General features: G+C 45.6%; 2 protein-coding genes across 5 annotated transcripts; one reads left to right on the top strand and one right to left on the bottom strand.

Annotated features, from left to right (window-relative positions):
• The first annotated feature begins 1,923 nt into the window (after positions 1-1,923).
• On the top strand, positions 1,924-7,216 carry ccl44 (chemokine (C-C motif) ligand 44). The gene is made up of 5 exons (XM_056603638.1): positions 1,924-2,040; positions 3,725-3,854; positions 4,902-5,049; positions 5,706-5,774; positions 5,975-7,216. Exons 1-4 carry the CDS (start codon positions 1,977-1,979, stop codon positions 5,742-5,744), a joined length of 381 nt encoding a protein of 126 aa, XP_056459613.1. The 5' UTR covers positions 1,924-1,976; the 3' UTR covers positions 5,745-5,774; positions 5,975-7,216.
• A 2,290-nt stretch (positions 7,217-9,506) lies between these two features.
• slc1a6 (solute carrier family 1 member 6) lies at positions 9,507-15,185 on the bottom strand. Of its 4 annotated transcripts, none has more exons than XM_056603622.1 (10): positions 15,026-15,185; positions 14,525-14,662; positions 14,037-14,244; positions 13,752-13,794; positions 13,375-13,485; positions 12,671-12,855; positions 11,914-12,147; positions 10,986-11,180; positions 10,336-10,470; positions 9,507-9,705 (listed from the first exon to the last, which is right to left on the bottom strand). In XM_056603622.1, exons 1-10 carry the CDS (start codon positions 15,141-15,143, stop codon positions 9,507-9,509), a joined length of 1,566 nt encoding a protein of 521 aa, XP_056459597.1. In that variant the 5' UTR covers positions 15,144-15,185. The 4 variants fall into 4 exon arrangements, with proteins under 4 accessions (XP_056459597.1, XP_056459598.1, XP_056459599.1 ...); XM_056603623.1 differs by having other exon boundaries at positions 13,390-13,485; XM_056603624.1 differs by having other exon boundaries at positions 12,671-12,852; positions 13,399-13,485.
• Between the last annotated feature and the right edge of the window lie 21 nt (positions 15,186-15,206).

Here is a 15,206-nt window from a genome sequence, read left to right as displayed (position 1 = left end):
GTCAAAGTAATTTGCCAATGTTCCTATTATTTCCTTTGAAAAAAAGGAATAGTTTCAAAAATTCTGCCGAACAGAACATCTTCAACATGAGAATGGTCGGAAATCTAAACGCGTCTTGTCTGCTTAATTCCCCCCCCCCCCCCCATGGGCCAGCAGGCCAGCAGACAGCCCTGCACTCAAACATCTCTAGGAGGCCCTGGCTTCATGGAGAAGACCATCCTATGAATGAATGATGCTCACAAACTCCCATAAACATGCATACGCACATACACACATTCACACTCAAACACACAAACACACACACACTCACATCTTTCTTTTTCTTTGCCCCTGCTGCTTATTTTCTGAACGGGCAGTGAAATACTTGCAGTGGAAGACTATACTTTAACAAGATGTTTCTTAATCGCTGAAGAGATATGCAGGAAATGTATCTGGCTCAGGAGCAGACCTGCAGTCATGTGAAAGGTATGTTTATGCAGCTGAGGGATTCCAACCTGATTTCTTAAGGGTCAAATTCCAACACTGAATACCCCTCAACCCTGACACGCACACACGCACGCACACACACACACACGCACTTACTTTCATCGCGACCTCACCCCCTTGGTACACTGGCTGCATATTTTCACTTCCAGTGGTCAGGTATGTAAGCCTATGCCCGTACGTACAGCCGAGTCACATAGCGGATTACAGTGAAGCATTGTCTTACAAATATTTAAGGTTTTCCACCAAATATCCAACCATTAACCAAGCATGATATTCCCAAAAGGTAAAATGTAAGCTTTGTTACTGTCGGTGCACCTGTCTCGCCTTGGGTAGTTCCAATAGCAAGTTGGCTTATATCATGTGTTTGTAATGTGAGAATGCAGTCTAAGGTTTGTAAGGCTTATTTCAATAGACAGAGATGTTTCACAGATAGTGTATAATCATTTTGAACAGGCTTTCTGACAATGTCACCATTTGCAGGTTAGTGCCAGACAGTTAAAACCTGTGATGAACCAATGGCTTTATGCCCTGTTATTGCAAGTTAATTAATAACTTTATTATTCATTATATTAAAGATTCTGTTTAAAAGACAGATCATAAATAATACAGAATCACAAGTGCATTTAACATTACAACGCATAACTTATGTGGTTGAAACTGTGTTCGTTGATCCAATCCAGTTGTTTTTTTTAAAACAAGAGTTTAGCATACTTTTTGAAAACTCCAGCAAAAGATCTAAAAGGAGAACATTAATACTTCTGGTGTGATTTGTGTCAAACCCGCCTAGCGTTCGAAAAATCTTTCCTGGCATAGAAAGTCCTACTTTAGGGCTATTGGATTGATATGTGGGAGAGCATTGACTCAGGAATGCAATCTGTGGTTAGAGATGAAAGAGAGCCAAGGGGCAGAATGAAAACAATTGTACAAATCTCTTTCCACCCCACATTGTTGGAGACACCTATTATAATCCACACCCCTCGATCCAGGCTGCCCTGGGAACGAAAACTGTTTAAGGCTTGAAAAAAGTACGCAAACGGGAATGACAAATTATATTAGGATTCAATGTTTATACAATATCACATTATCTTATTGTCATAGGTGCTTGCTTTATAGATGAGTGGCCCAGACAGGGCACGTATATGGGACCAAAGTAGAGCTGAAAGGAGAGTGAGGTGAGAGCAGGGAGAAAGTGGCAGAGAAGGGGGTGAAAAGGTAAAGCAGGTATAGAAGCCATAATGACATCAAAGTGGCAGTGGGGAGGGAGTGGGCGAGAGAAAGAGCGAGGGACACTGAGACTGAGGAAGAGTGGCAGTGAGTGAGAGAGTCAGTGAGAGAGTGAGTTGGTGAGGGAGGGAGGGCGGGAGGGAGGGAGGACTGAAAAGAGGGAGGGAGTGCTATAAGAGAGGCAGCCATAGAGGAAGAGATGACAGTAGATTATCCTCATTCCCTGTCTTCTCCTCTTCTCCCCTCCTTCTCTGCCAGCCTCTATCATGTTCGTGCTGCAGGCGCTGACTGTTATCGCTCTGACTGTTGCCCTGCTGTCGCCCGTCGAAGGTAGGACACAGCCGCACGCGTTGCGCGTGTGTGTGTGAGAGCGGTTTTCTGTGTGTGCGTTTGTGCATGCATGCGTGTTTGTGTGTACGTGTGTGTGTGTGTGCGTGCACATGGATGCACGCTGCAGGTGGGCCGGGTAGCGGCAGAGTGATGGCGAAGTGAAAAGAGGAAGGTGAGAGAGAGAGGGAGAGGAGAGGGAGGAGAGAGAGGGTGAGCGAGAGGAGGGGGGCTATAGCAACAGCCTCATAGCCAGGAAGAGATGGATGTAAACAGTGAGCAAGAATTAGAAAGGGACAGAATTCAAGTGCTGTGCGACGTTCATGTACTGCGATGTGTTTGAGCTTCTGTGGTGTTCCGTAATGTGGTGTAGGAAACGTGTTGCCAAATGTTTGAACCGTGGTTGGTCTAAAAGGGTCATTTGACAGCGTTCCTGTTGTGAGCCTTCCCAGTCCTGCAGCTTTGTTTTGTTTCAACAGTGTGTTGGAAGAAAAAAATGATTGATGTCTCTCTCTCTCTCTCTCTCTCTCTGTCTCTCTCTCTCTGTCTCTCTCTCTCTCTCTCTCTCTCTCTCTGTCTCTCTGTCTCTCTCTCTCTCTCTCTCTCTCTCTCTCTCTCTCTCTCTCTCTCTCTCTCTCTCTCTCTCTCTCTCTCCCTCTCTCTCTCTCTCTCTCTCTCTCTCTCTCTCTCTCTCTCTCTCTCTCTCTCTCTCTCTCTCTCTCTCTCTCTCTCTCTCTCTCTCCCTCTCTCTCTCTCTCCCTCTCTCTCTCTCTCTCTTGCTCTCTCTCTCTCTCTCCCCCCGCTGGCGTGGCAGCATGTTTTGTAGAATGATGGGATGTGGTTCTAATTCCTTTGACATTCTTCTGTGTTCCTGTGTGTGTGTCTCTGTGTGTGTGTGTGTGTGTGTGTGTGTCAGTGTGTCTATGTGGTTTGTGACAGAGAGATAGAGAGAAAGAGAGAGAGAGAGAGAGAGAGAGAGAGAGAGAGAGAGAGAGAGAGAGAGAGAGAGAGAGAGAGAGAGAGAGAGAGAGAGAGAGAGAGAGAGAGAGAGAGAGAGTGAAAGAAGAAAGAACCTGTGTGTGCCTGCGTGCGTGTGTTTGTCCAGGAGGTTTGCTGTGAACAAAAGCTCCAAAGACAGGCCTTGGTTACCTGTGTTACTAGCAGTACACTAACTTCAGCAGTTTAGGTAATACGTGGAGTGACATAATGACATATAACATGGCCTTACAGTGTTATACCACTTGGTTATGTTTGTACAAAGGTAAATGGTCATTTTGTGTATTTTTTTGTTGTGAACGAACACACGTTACAAGGCACCACAACCCCTGTTGAAGATAACACAGTACAGTAGAGGAGCAACACATTTCGCTGAGCATGCTAGGACCAGTTCAATGTATGGTACACTCTAATCTCTCCATCGCTCCCTCTCTCCCTCTTATCAGGGTCTGTGTTCACCCACTGAGACCTTATGTGGGTTTCTTGTTTGTGTTTTCTTGCCATTACTCTGCACACACAGCTCCCCCCCCCCCCCCCCGCAACCTCCCAATCACCTGTCTCTATCCCTTGTCCCCCCCCCCCCACAACTCTGTACCGACTCTCTGTCTCTGTCCCTTCAAATCACTGACTTCCTGTCCCCTGTCCCTTCAAATCACTGACCCTCTGTCCCCTGCCCCCCTCCCCATGGCAGGTAAAGGGGTGCAGATGCAGCGGGACGTCCAGTGCTGCATGCTGTACTCGCAGGGCAAGGTACGCACCAAGGACGTGATCCGCTTCGAGGTGCAGACGGACGGGCCCGACTGCAGCATACAAGCCATCATGCAAGTATTCCAACAATTCCCCCCCTCCACAATCCCCCCCCCCCTTCCCTCCTTCCCTCACGCTGCTGTCGCTCCCGCAGTGCACGCTCAAGTAGTGCACGCATCGGGGTAAAAGTATGCGTCTTGTTAAGAGCTGGGCTCCCTCACATGCATTGTAGTCCGGTCCAGGTCATGTTGTTGTCATGGCAGCGCTCTTAGACGTAATGGCCCGGGAAGCGGGGAGGGAAATATGCAGGGATAACAAGCACATGGTGAAAAGAAAAAAAGAATATAAAACAAGGACAATTACCTTTTAAAGCCAGCTGAACTTTGCTGCTTTGATTCAGTCTGTCAGAACAGCAGGGTTGAATTAAGGAGGGGGGAAAAAAATGAAAACAGTGGGCTGCCTTGCATTACTTGAGCTTGTCAGTGGAGACAATCTGATTCTGGCCCATTGTGAGAACCTAAATGTCTTTGTGTTTATCTGGGTTATAACAAAGGGGTTACCGTTAGTTTGAAGGAGGCTGTGTGAGACTCTTATGTGCTGTGCGCCTCTCCTCCAGTGCCCATGTAGCAGCAGCAGCCTCAACCTGGCAGCATGTTCTGCCAAAGGATGGGATGTGGTTCTAATTCCTCTGACATTCTTCTGTGTTCTGGTTTCCCTGAACAAAGCCCAGCAGCAAACCAACCAACCAACAAACACACCCTCCTCAGTGATTCAAAGAGTTCACAGCATAGGAACATTCATTTTGGAGAATGATCATGGGAAGATACAGGCAGCAAAGTTACCAGGAATACATTCAATGTATACATGAGTCTTATAGGGAAACGTTCACATCGTGGGTGGTAAATACAAAAGTATATGGTATTCCTTTTCTCCCTCTCACAAAGGTGATGGGGAGTGACCATTATGGAGAGATAAGGATAAGCCATGGTTGTGCCTTACGATAGATATTTCCACTGCACCCCCCCAAAAAATGTGATCAAGCGGCTGTGATTGCCCAATTGCGTCGGCAGCAGCGGTACGTGACTGGATGTGTCTCTTTGTCCCTTCCGCATGACTCACAGTCTGTACACCAAGAAGGCCGTGAAGTGCGCGGATCCCAGCGACCGCAAGGTGAGGAGGCTGCTGAGGAAGCTCCTTCAGAGGCAGAGGAGCAAGGCCCGCCGTACCATGTGGCTCATCCCTCACGACAACCTGCCCGTCATGGCAGAGGTAGGCTCCTGTCCTGTGTTTTTGCAGTATGACGATGTCTCGTGTGTTAAAGGTCCCATAATACACCAGTAGGTGAGAGTGTGATTAGCCATTATTACAAGCGACGTATGACGGATAGATGAGCAGGGTTTGCAAGAGTCCACTATGTAGGAAGACTGATCTATCCAGCACACATCTCTGTGGACACGCCCACTTGTGATGTCTCTAGAGGCAGATTTTGAAAACGGCTTGTAATGGCTCATCACACTCACACCTGGGGGTATAATATGGGACCTTTAATACTTGGAAAGCGGCGTGAAAGGAGCGTTGGATCCAGTACTGTGCTTTTGGCATTGGGGCCGCATTTGTAGACTGATTGTCCCTTGAATAACTTAACTAATATGCTGGTCAATGTTTATTTAGAAATCGATGAAATGATGTGATGTCATCGATATGATGTCAATATTGATGTTGTCATTGTGATGTCCGTATCAGACTGTAACTTCAACATACTTTTTGTTGCTAAATACATCAATCAATTTATTTGCTTTGTGTGTATTTAAAACTTTTTGTGCTTTACATTGCTGGTCGTTAAATTTGAAAGTGAAAGACAGAACCAGAGATTTACTGAAAAGTAATTCCACTTGATAATTATGGAATTTTTTATGGTTTACTAGGACAAGAAGAATAACTGGGCGACTTTTGATGTGGAATGAGATGAAACAAGAAAACATTTGTAGTTATAGGTAAGATTCCGCTCTTACTCTGAAGTCTGTACACGCTGATCATTGTTTGAGGGTGTGGGACCTTCATCTATGCGTATACGTTTCCTAGCGTACAGTGGCTGAACATCAGCATGTGCCTGATCCCACATCCCACCCAACTGAAATCATGTAAATAGGACGCATAAATGAGTCTGTCACAAACGTATACCTCTTCTTCACAGGCCAAGTAAACCTTTTCAACGACTGGTCACCGTAGCCTGGCGGCGTTTTGGGGCCTCCCCTGTTGTCTCGTGTGTGTGTCTCTCTCTCTCTCTCCCTTTACCCCTACAGACCCAGGCAGCAGTAGGCCTACATAGTAGCTATAATCGCTTCAGATAGGTTAAACAACAAAAAATAAAAAAATATTTCCACAAAGTTAACTCTGAATACATAGTTTGAACTGCTTCAAATATGGCGTGTTTTCTTTAGCAGATAAGCTAACCAACATTGCCACTATCGTGTTGAATATATCCGAAACATATCATACGCACTAGTGCTATATTGCCCTGGTCTGCCTGAAGGTCTCTAGTCTACTACTATTATAACATCTACTAGTGGCTGAATTGTTTTGTATATGGGCTACAATCGTAGAGCACGCCTCTTTTCATCAAAGGGACTGCTATATTTATCAGCAGACGTGTTACAATAGCCTACTGTAGGAGTGACAGAAAACGTCCATTATAACAATGAGACGTTCAGTGCTAGTAGTGAAGTACAGCAGTGAGATACATGCTGACTTGTGTGACTTGTATATCTTTAAGTCATTTGTAAGAGAAACCATACTCAGTAGACTGAGTCAATTGCCGTTTGTCAAGGGTGTGAAAAACACCGGGAACGTCTTTCTAATATTAGCCTGCGCTTTTTGCACAATCCACGTGTCAATAGTGTGAACTCATCACCCATCTCCACTGTCATTTCGCTGTCATGGCGGCAAAAATAGACTAAAAAAGACTCAAACCGGCAGGTACGAAGCAATAAAGTATCACATGTGTTCTTTCTTCATGGATTCACCTCGATGGCCAGACTCACAAGAAATGAGAAATCGTTCCCGATCTTTTTTGCCCACTCAGTGGATGTTGCAGACTGTTATATGAATAAATACCTGGCCTCCCAGTTTGTCTTTGTAAAGGGTGCCAGATGGCGTCCCTCAGAGGTTTTGATATGTATCAGCGGATGGAGATTGTTTTTGACACTGACTGTTTATCTTACCGTAACTATGCCAAAGTATTTGCCAAGTATTTCCATTCAAATCTTTGCCACGTGTCCTGGACGTTACAGTGAAGCATAGACGACCCAATCATTTCTGTTACCATGTTGTTGTAGAAAGATGCACTGTATGTTACAACCACAAAAAAAAGATGAAAGTATTTCAAGTGATCTCTTTTATAAATTAATCTGAAACGACCCGTTGTTTAAGTGTATTTACTGTCTTTTCTCGCTTATATAATTTGAGTAACAGTGTGTTACTCGTGTGTGTGTGTGTGTGTGTGTGTGTGTGTGTGTGTGTGTGTGTGTGTGTGTGTGTGTGTGTGTGTGTGTGTGTGTGTGTGTGTGTGTGTGTGTGTGTTTGAGGGGTGGGGGGATTGAATGAGTAGGCACTTACTTCACATCTATGGAGCCTATTTGAAAATACCCAGATATCAATTAAATTATTTTTGACGATACAATTGGAGTTTTCTGAACATACTTTCAAAGTTAATGAATTTAGGTCAATGCAGAACATTAACATTAGAGTTCTAAAATAGCCTTTCAAATGAAGTGGAATCATGTGCTCCCGACTTACAGCTATTGTTTAATAACATAATGTCATCATTGATGAAACTATACAAGCCATGATACTGCCTTCCACTAGATGTAGCAATTTTCATATTCAAAATACATCTGGATTCCAGAGAACACGAACACACATACACACAAAATACAGATAATGATATGTCCATTCCTGAGACCTTTATTAGTTACATCAAAGCAAATACATTTAAGATGCCCATCAAAATAGAGTATTTAAAAAGTAATAACATATTTTAATATCCAGCCTCAAAAACAAAATTCTCCTACTTAGAAACAAGGATTATACTTTCTTACTTTTGACATTTAGCCTTTCAATTCTAGTTTCCACACTATATTGCATTTTTTTTTATATGATCTTAACACAAACTAATAAAAACATTAAGCAATTTCTTACTATTTTCACAGTAGCCATTTCGCAAAACATTCAATCACTTGTCATTTATTTTCCTAGTCAAAACATTGAAACCCAATTTAAAATACTGTTATAAGTATAAAGTCAAGTGTCTGTCCATACTCTGGAATACAATAGTTAATCAACAATCATTTACTGTTAAGGTGACATATACATACTGAAACAAAAAAAACAACCTTTAAATGAATAAATGAACTCAAAGTTCAGCAAAACAATATTTCTCTTTAAAAACATCAAGATATTAAAAATATATAAAAAGAAGGTGGAAATAACAAATGTCTATTTCCATAGTGAACTGGAAACAAAAACAAATCAAACATCAGTGAACAACATAACCAAAAAATACAATATAAATAATCAGTAATCAATTGATTTTTGACATTATTCCAAAAATATAGTACACCTCAACCCCAGAATTAAAACAAAACAAAGCCATACAGTAAAGAAAACTCTGCCAAACACTCAAGTAATACATAGACAAAGAACAAGCATCTGAATAGGGTTCAGAATCGTTTAAAATCAAGTTAATTCATAATATCTAAGAGAAAATAGTGACATTGTGCTGAAGGGTCTTGGTTTGTATCAGGTTGCCAAAACGCACATCAGAGACACATTAGAGGTAGTGGACTTGAGTGTATGCTAATATGATTGAATGAGTATTTTATTTCGATAAAAGGCCATGCAACAAATTCAACCAAATTGGGCGGAAACAAATGTTCAATAGAAGGTTGTATGGTTATTTACTAGCACTAAGGTATAGTGCTAGAATTTAGAAAAAATATTAAATACCAGTATTACTCTTATTAATGATCTTGTCTGGAATATGAATAACTTCACCGTACAATTTAATTACAAAGCTTAATGCAGGGGCATATGAATAACAATCACCATACAAATGAATTACAAAGCATTATGCAGAGGTATATTAATAACAATCGCAATACACATTAATTGCAATGTTTTATGCAGAGGTATATGCATAACAGACACCATGCATTAATACATTAATTACAAAGATTTATGGACTTCCACATAGACCAAACAAACGGGTTGAATGAATTAACTGTCCTGGCATGAACCTTTTAGATAATTTCCCAGAGTTCAAAGTAATTTGTTTTAACAACCTGAATTTTTCCCACACATTTCAGAGTGGGAAGGGCAATTATTCAGAACATCATCTTTTGGTTATTGGAAGAAGGACATTTTGTGAACTTAGCTCTGCAAGCAGAGCACAAAATAACAAACAACATTTCTTTGTGAGTGTTATCTTTTGTAGTTTTCACCCTTGGGAACTAACCTCATACTTTGGCTTTTGAGTTTGCCAATGAACACAAAGACATACTTTACCTCCAGAGCCCAGGTCTCTGGCCGCCCCACACCACGCCCCGCCACACACAGGGAGAGACGGCCGCGCTGATCGCGCGGCCGTACCCAGCCTGCTCCTGCAGTACCCAGCCTGCTCCTGCAGGGGGCGACAGAGGGAGCGGACAGATGGGCGTGGGCGAGGGGGATCACATGGGGGTCTCGCTGTTGTGGAGCTTCACCGAGTCGTTCTCCTGGCAGATGAGCTGGTAGGGCTTCTCGGTCTCCTCCAGGACCGAGGTGCCCCGCTCGGCGTCCTGGCCCAGCAGCTCGGAGCGGGACAGGTGCTCCACGATGCCCGCCCCCAGGGAGTCGCCCAGCACGTTGGTGGTGGTCCTCAGACGGTCCCTGAGGGAGGAGGGGGAGGAGGAGGGGGAGGAGGAGGGGGGAGAGAGAGAGAGAGAGAGAGAGAGAGAGAGAGAGAGAGAGAGAGAGAGAGAGAGAGAGAGAGAGAGAGGAGAGAGGGGAGAGAGAGAGAGAGAGAGAGAGAGCGGGGAGGAGGAGGGGGAGAGAGACAGAGACAGAGAGAGAGAGAGAGAGAGAGAGAGAGAGAGAGAGAGAGAGAGAGGGGGGGGGGGAAAGGGAGGGAGAGAGAGAGGGGGGGGAAGGGAGGGAGAGAGAGAGGGGGGGAAGGGAGGGAGAGAGAGAGAGAGAGTGAGACAGAGAGGGATACAGACAGAGAATAAGTAACATTAGTTATACAATGGACATTTAGAGAAATGTCAAAACAATACAAAGAAAATATTTAAAGCAATACAAATTATACGGAAATTAATATTTGGGATGTTGAAATGATTAAATGGGATATTTCAAGCACGACATGGGCTATTTAAAGTCCTACACGGTACATGTAAAGAAATAAACAGGACGTCTAAACTCATTCAAAGGATAGTTTAAGTACAGCATCCTATTTAAGGCCATCCACAGGATAGTTAAAGCAACGAAACAGGACCCGTCCCCATGGAGCTGGGAACTCACAGGAACCAGTCCACGGCGATGATGAGCGTGATGTCGTCTGTGGGCAGCCCCACCGAAGTCAATACAATCACCATGGTAACCAGCCCAGCCTGGGGGATGCCTGCTGCTCCGATGCTGGCAGCGGTTGCCGTGATACTGTGTGGGAGGGACACGGTGTTGGTCACCGTTATTAAATGGATGCGATGAACCACCAGCACCGAGCATTAAGCGCAGCGCTATCAGTAGCAGTCAAACTACTGCAACAACAAATCAGTTCTCGGTCTTCTAATCTAGACCCATTCGGGGCATTATGCCATATATTTGCATTTTATTATATATTTGCATCAAGCCAACCATTCATTTAGTATATCATAAAGGGCCCCCTTCCTGATCACTGTTGATATTATCAAACGGCAGTGGCAGCCATTAGTAAAATAAAGAAAAACTAGATAAATGTATTAATTGAACTGGTTCAAATGTATTTTACAGGATATATATGATATATATGCTGTGCATTGCTTATTTCATTCACAGACATGACAAGTAAACACAAATTTTTTTTCATTAAATTCATTTAAATTGAATTCAATTCATTTAAATTGAATATAATTCATTTCGATTTTAAATCACTTGTTATGTGGGTGTAAAAGAGGGAGCTTCGCCCAGCCTACCTGATGGTGAGGATCTGTCCAAAGTTGAGGTCCATGTTGTTGACCTGGGCGATGAAGATGGCCGCCACGGCCTCGTAGAGGGCGGTGCCGTCCATGTTGATGGTGGCCCCCACTGGGAGGACGAAGCGCGTCACCCGCTTGTCCACGCGGTTGATCTCCTCCAGACAGCGGAAGGTGATGGGCAGGGTGGCGGAGCTGAAGTGGGCGAAACAGAAGAGGTGGAGTTAGAAAGTGGAAACATCGGTAAGTTAAAGGTGAGCTAAAAGGGAGATGAACTGAGTTAAAGGGCGGCAGGAGCTCAGGAGGAAGAGCGGGTTTGGCTGGTAATCGGAAGGTTGCCGGTTCGATCCCCGGCTCCTGAGGAGAGAGGTGAGATGCCCCCTGTCTGTATAAGCTATAGGAAGGAATCATGATGGTAACCCACCATTATTCCCAAGGAGACTCCTTTCTTTCCTTCCTTTCCTTCCTTCCTTTCCTTTCCCTAAAGAGAGCGCTCAGCATTCAGGCCCTTTTGTGACGATGAAAAATGGGCTTTGGGATAAAGGAAGGCAAGGAGACCACCATACTAATCACAGGTAACACAATAGTAGTATTTCAGTGCGTTGGTGTACTTCTGCAGCCCCCTGTGCCTCCTTATAGAGTGGATCTCTCAGACCTCAATGCTCGGTTTATTCAACGCACATTGTGTTGCATCCCAACTGCGGACAACCCAAACAAAAATCGACTCTCGCTCACCTTCGCAACTAGACGCAACAGACAACTCATACGAACAAAATGTAGTGTCAACAAACATAGCACAAAAAGACACTGATCCAAAGAGGCCTATGGAAGAAGAAAGGACGCCCAGATACCACAGCAGCATCAGTTTCTAAAATAACCGCCATTTTCGGAGCGAAAAAAACCCAAAATGGTTCCCTGGTCGACTCGCCTGGACGAGGTGCCCAGGGCCGTGATGAGGGCCTGGAGGAGGCCCCCGATGAAGCTGAAGGGGTTCTTGCGGGTCACCAGGAAGTAAAGCAGGGGCAGCACCACCAGGCCGTGGATCAGGAGCCCCAGGATCACGGTGAGGGTGTACATGCCCAGCTGGCCCCCCATCTGCACCAGGTCCTTCATCTCCACGATCTTCCCCGCGATCAGGAACAGGATGCCTACCGGGGCGTACCTGGTGGGAGGGGGGGGGGGGGGGATCCGGGGACAGGATGTTCGGTTATAAAGGTGTTGAAGCTACCTCCCGGGGTGCTTCATTGGTGTTTTTGAATTGCTGCTGCAACACTTACAATTTCCTTTGTGGATAAATAAACTACTCCATCCATCCCTCCCTCCCTCCCTCCCTCCCTCCCTCCCCCTCTCTCCCCCCCCTCTCTCTCTCTCTCTCTCTCTCTCTCTCTCTCTCTCTCTCTCTCTCTCTCTCTCTCTCTCTCTCTCTCTCTCTCTCTCTCTCTCTCTCTCTCTCTCTCTCTCTCTCTCTCTCTCTCTCTCTCTCTCGGGTAACTATTGGTAACTATTTGATTACATAACATTAAGTATTGTAGCTGCTATAACCTGGCATTACATTAAATAGTTAACGCTGTGTGTGTTTGTGTGTTTGTGTGTGTGAGTGTACGCGTGTGTGTGTGTGTGTGTGCATGCATGCGTGCGTGCGTGCGTGTGTGTGTATGCGTGTGCACGCGGAGGCTCCGGCTGACCAGATGATGACGGCCACCAGCCTCATGATGGCTTCGTTGAGGCTGTCGAAGAAGTCCCTGAGAGCCTGGCCCTGCTGCTTCATGCTGCCCATGACCAGGCCCAGGCAGATGGAGAACACCACCATGCCCAGGGCGTTCACGCCGTTGGAGGAGCCCGACACCGGCACCATCTCCACCACCGTCTCCTGCCACCGGGGGAGAGCCAAGGGGGGGGAAGCTTTGAGGGAAGGATTGAGACGCTCGTGGAGAGGATTGAGACGAGGAACGTAGAGAACACCACCGATATGCCTCATGTGTTTATTGTCGACGATGAACCAAGAGATTAAAAGATGCTCTTTGGATTGTAGCCAGACCTATTTGGAAGCTTATTCTTTATCTTTGCAGGATATTTTTATTTTGTATCCTCATTAGAATGAGGATTCCATTTAAAGGTGAAATATTATACCAGCAGGTGTGAGGGTGATTAGCCATTTCAAGTCATACCAAGCACAATGTAGCAAACGTTGCTCATCTATCCAGCACACATCTAGGCGGACACGGCCACGGGATGTGAGAAGAGGCAGATTTTCAAAACGGCTTGTAATGGGGTAAATCACTCACGACTGGTGGTACAATATGTCACTTTTAAAATGTTCTTCAAAGCTTGCCATGAACATCTCAGTGTTTGAGTGAAGTCGTTTCCCCACCTGGATGGTGTGCATGACCCTGCTCAGGTTGACACTGAGGGCAGACTCGCTGACGTTGAGGGAGTCAGTGAGGTTCAGCGCCACAGTCACATTCCTGATGCTCACCGTCTTCTTGTACACGGTTTTATACTGCCGGGGATCACAAGGGAACCACGGCGGTCATTTTTTAGATTTGAAGTTAAAAATCGGTACATGCAGACACAACAGATCAACTTGGTGGCTGTATGGTGACATGATAACTGTTGAACAATAAAGGCAATTCAGACAAAAGTTTCCAGAAGAAAATCAAACAAACAAAGCAAAGCAAGCAAACAATCAAATTAATAAATCAATGAATATTATTTCTATCGAATAGTATTTGAAAAATGTTGTGATTGAGAAGCGAACAATCTCACCTGTTTGAAGCAGGCCTCCACCAGGTTTGGTGGAAACATGTTCCTGAAAGTGTACACAATGACTCGATGAATGACTTGAATTACTGGAAGTGTTAATAGCTGGATCCCAAACACAATCGATAAATAGGATATGCATCCAAATCTGATCCGATCTCATCTATTTGATCTTATATCAACATATATCACCCTGTGTGTATATATACCTCCCTCATCTGGTGTTTCCAGACTCTCAAAGCAACTACCCAGAATCCTTTGCTTTGTGGGCGTGTCCCGGGGCTGTGTTACCTGATGAGGTCCAGGAAGGCGTCGGCAGCCTGCACCGGCTCTATGTTCCCGCCGGCCGCCATGAGGCTGTCCCGGCTGCCCTTCCCCGGCCTGATGATCATCACCATGACGATGCCGATGAAGACGGCGATCAGGGTGGTGACCATGTAGTAGACCACGGCCCGCACGCCCATCTTCCCCGACGCCTTGCTGTCCAGAGAGGAGATGCCTGGTCGCACAGAAGCAGACGGGGCGTGAAGTTAACAAAAAGATGCATTGAGTTGATTTGATGCCATGTTACATGCATAAATATGAGTTTAGCTGTGTGTGTGTGTGTGTGTGTGTGTGTGTGTGTGTGTGTGTGTGTGTGTGTGTGTGTGTGTGTGTGTGTGTGTGTGTGTGTGTGTGTGTGTGTGTGTGTGTGTGTGTGTGTGTGTGTGTGTGTGTGTGTGTGTGTGTGTGTGCATGTGTGTGTGTGTGTGTGTGTGTGTGTGTTTGTGTGTGTGTACCTGTCACCAGACTGGAGATGATGAGAGGCAACACCAGCATCTGTAACATCCTCATCAGCAGCTCCCCGGGGAAGGAGAAGTACTTAACGGCCCTCAGGGACAGGTTGTGGGGACGCAGGGCGAAGCCCAGCAGCACACCTACACACACACACACACACACACACACACACACACACACACACACACACACACACACACACACACACACACACACACACACACACACACACACACACACACACACACACACACACACACACACACAACCAAACAGATACAAAAAGGCATAAGAAAAACATTCCCCAAACCAATTGATCATTTCAGAATTCAATAATTTGTTCATCACAACCACACCGTCAACACCATCACCAAACCTCTCCCCCGTTAACCTATAGTAAAAACCCCATCCACACCACCCCAACGATCTCAACCATCTCCACGTCCTTAACCACCTCCAACACAACCCCCACCCCCACCCCCAGCCCCACCACCACCACTGACCCAGTGCCACGGCGGCCACGGTGAACAGCACAAAGAGGTTCCTCCTGAGGAAGCTCCTCACGCCCTCCCGGGTGACGGAGCCCATCCTCCCCTTCAGCCGGCTGCCTCTCCTCTCCATGGCCCTGCGCACGCGGCTCTGCACGCCTCCTGCTACTCCTCCTCCTCCTCCGCGACCTCCTCT

The sequence above is a fragment of the Gadus chalcogrammus genome, chromosome 12 (assembly GCF_026213295.1).
Source record: "Gadus chalcogrammus isolate NIFS_2021 chromosome 12, NIFS_Gcha_1.0, whole genome shotgun sequence".
NCBI classification, from domain to species: domain Eukaryota; kingdom Metazoa; phylum Chordata; class Actinopteri; order Gadiformes; family Gadidae; genus Gadus; species Gadus chalcogrammus.
The sequence above is the reverse complement of the archived record's forward strand: the minus strand, read 5'-3'. Positions and strand labels throughout refer to the sequence as shown.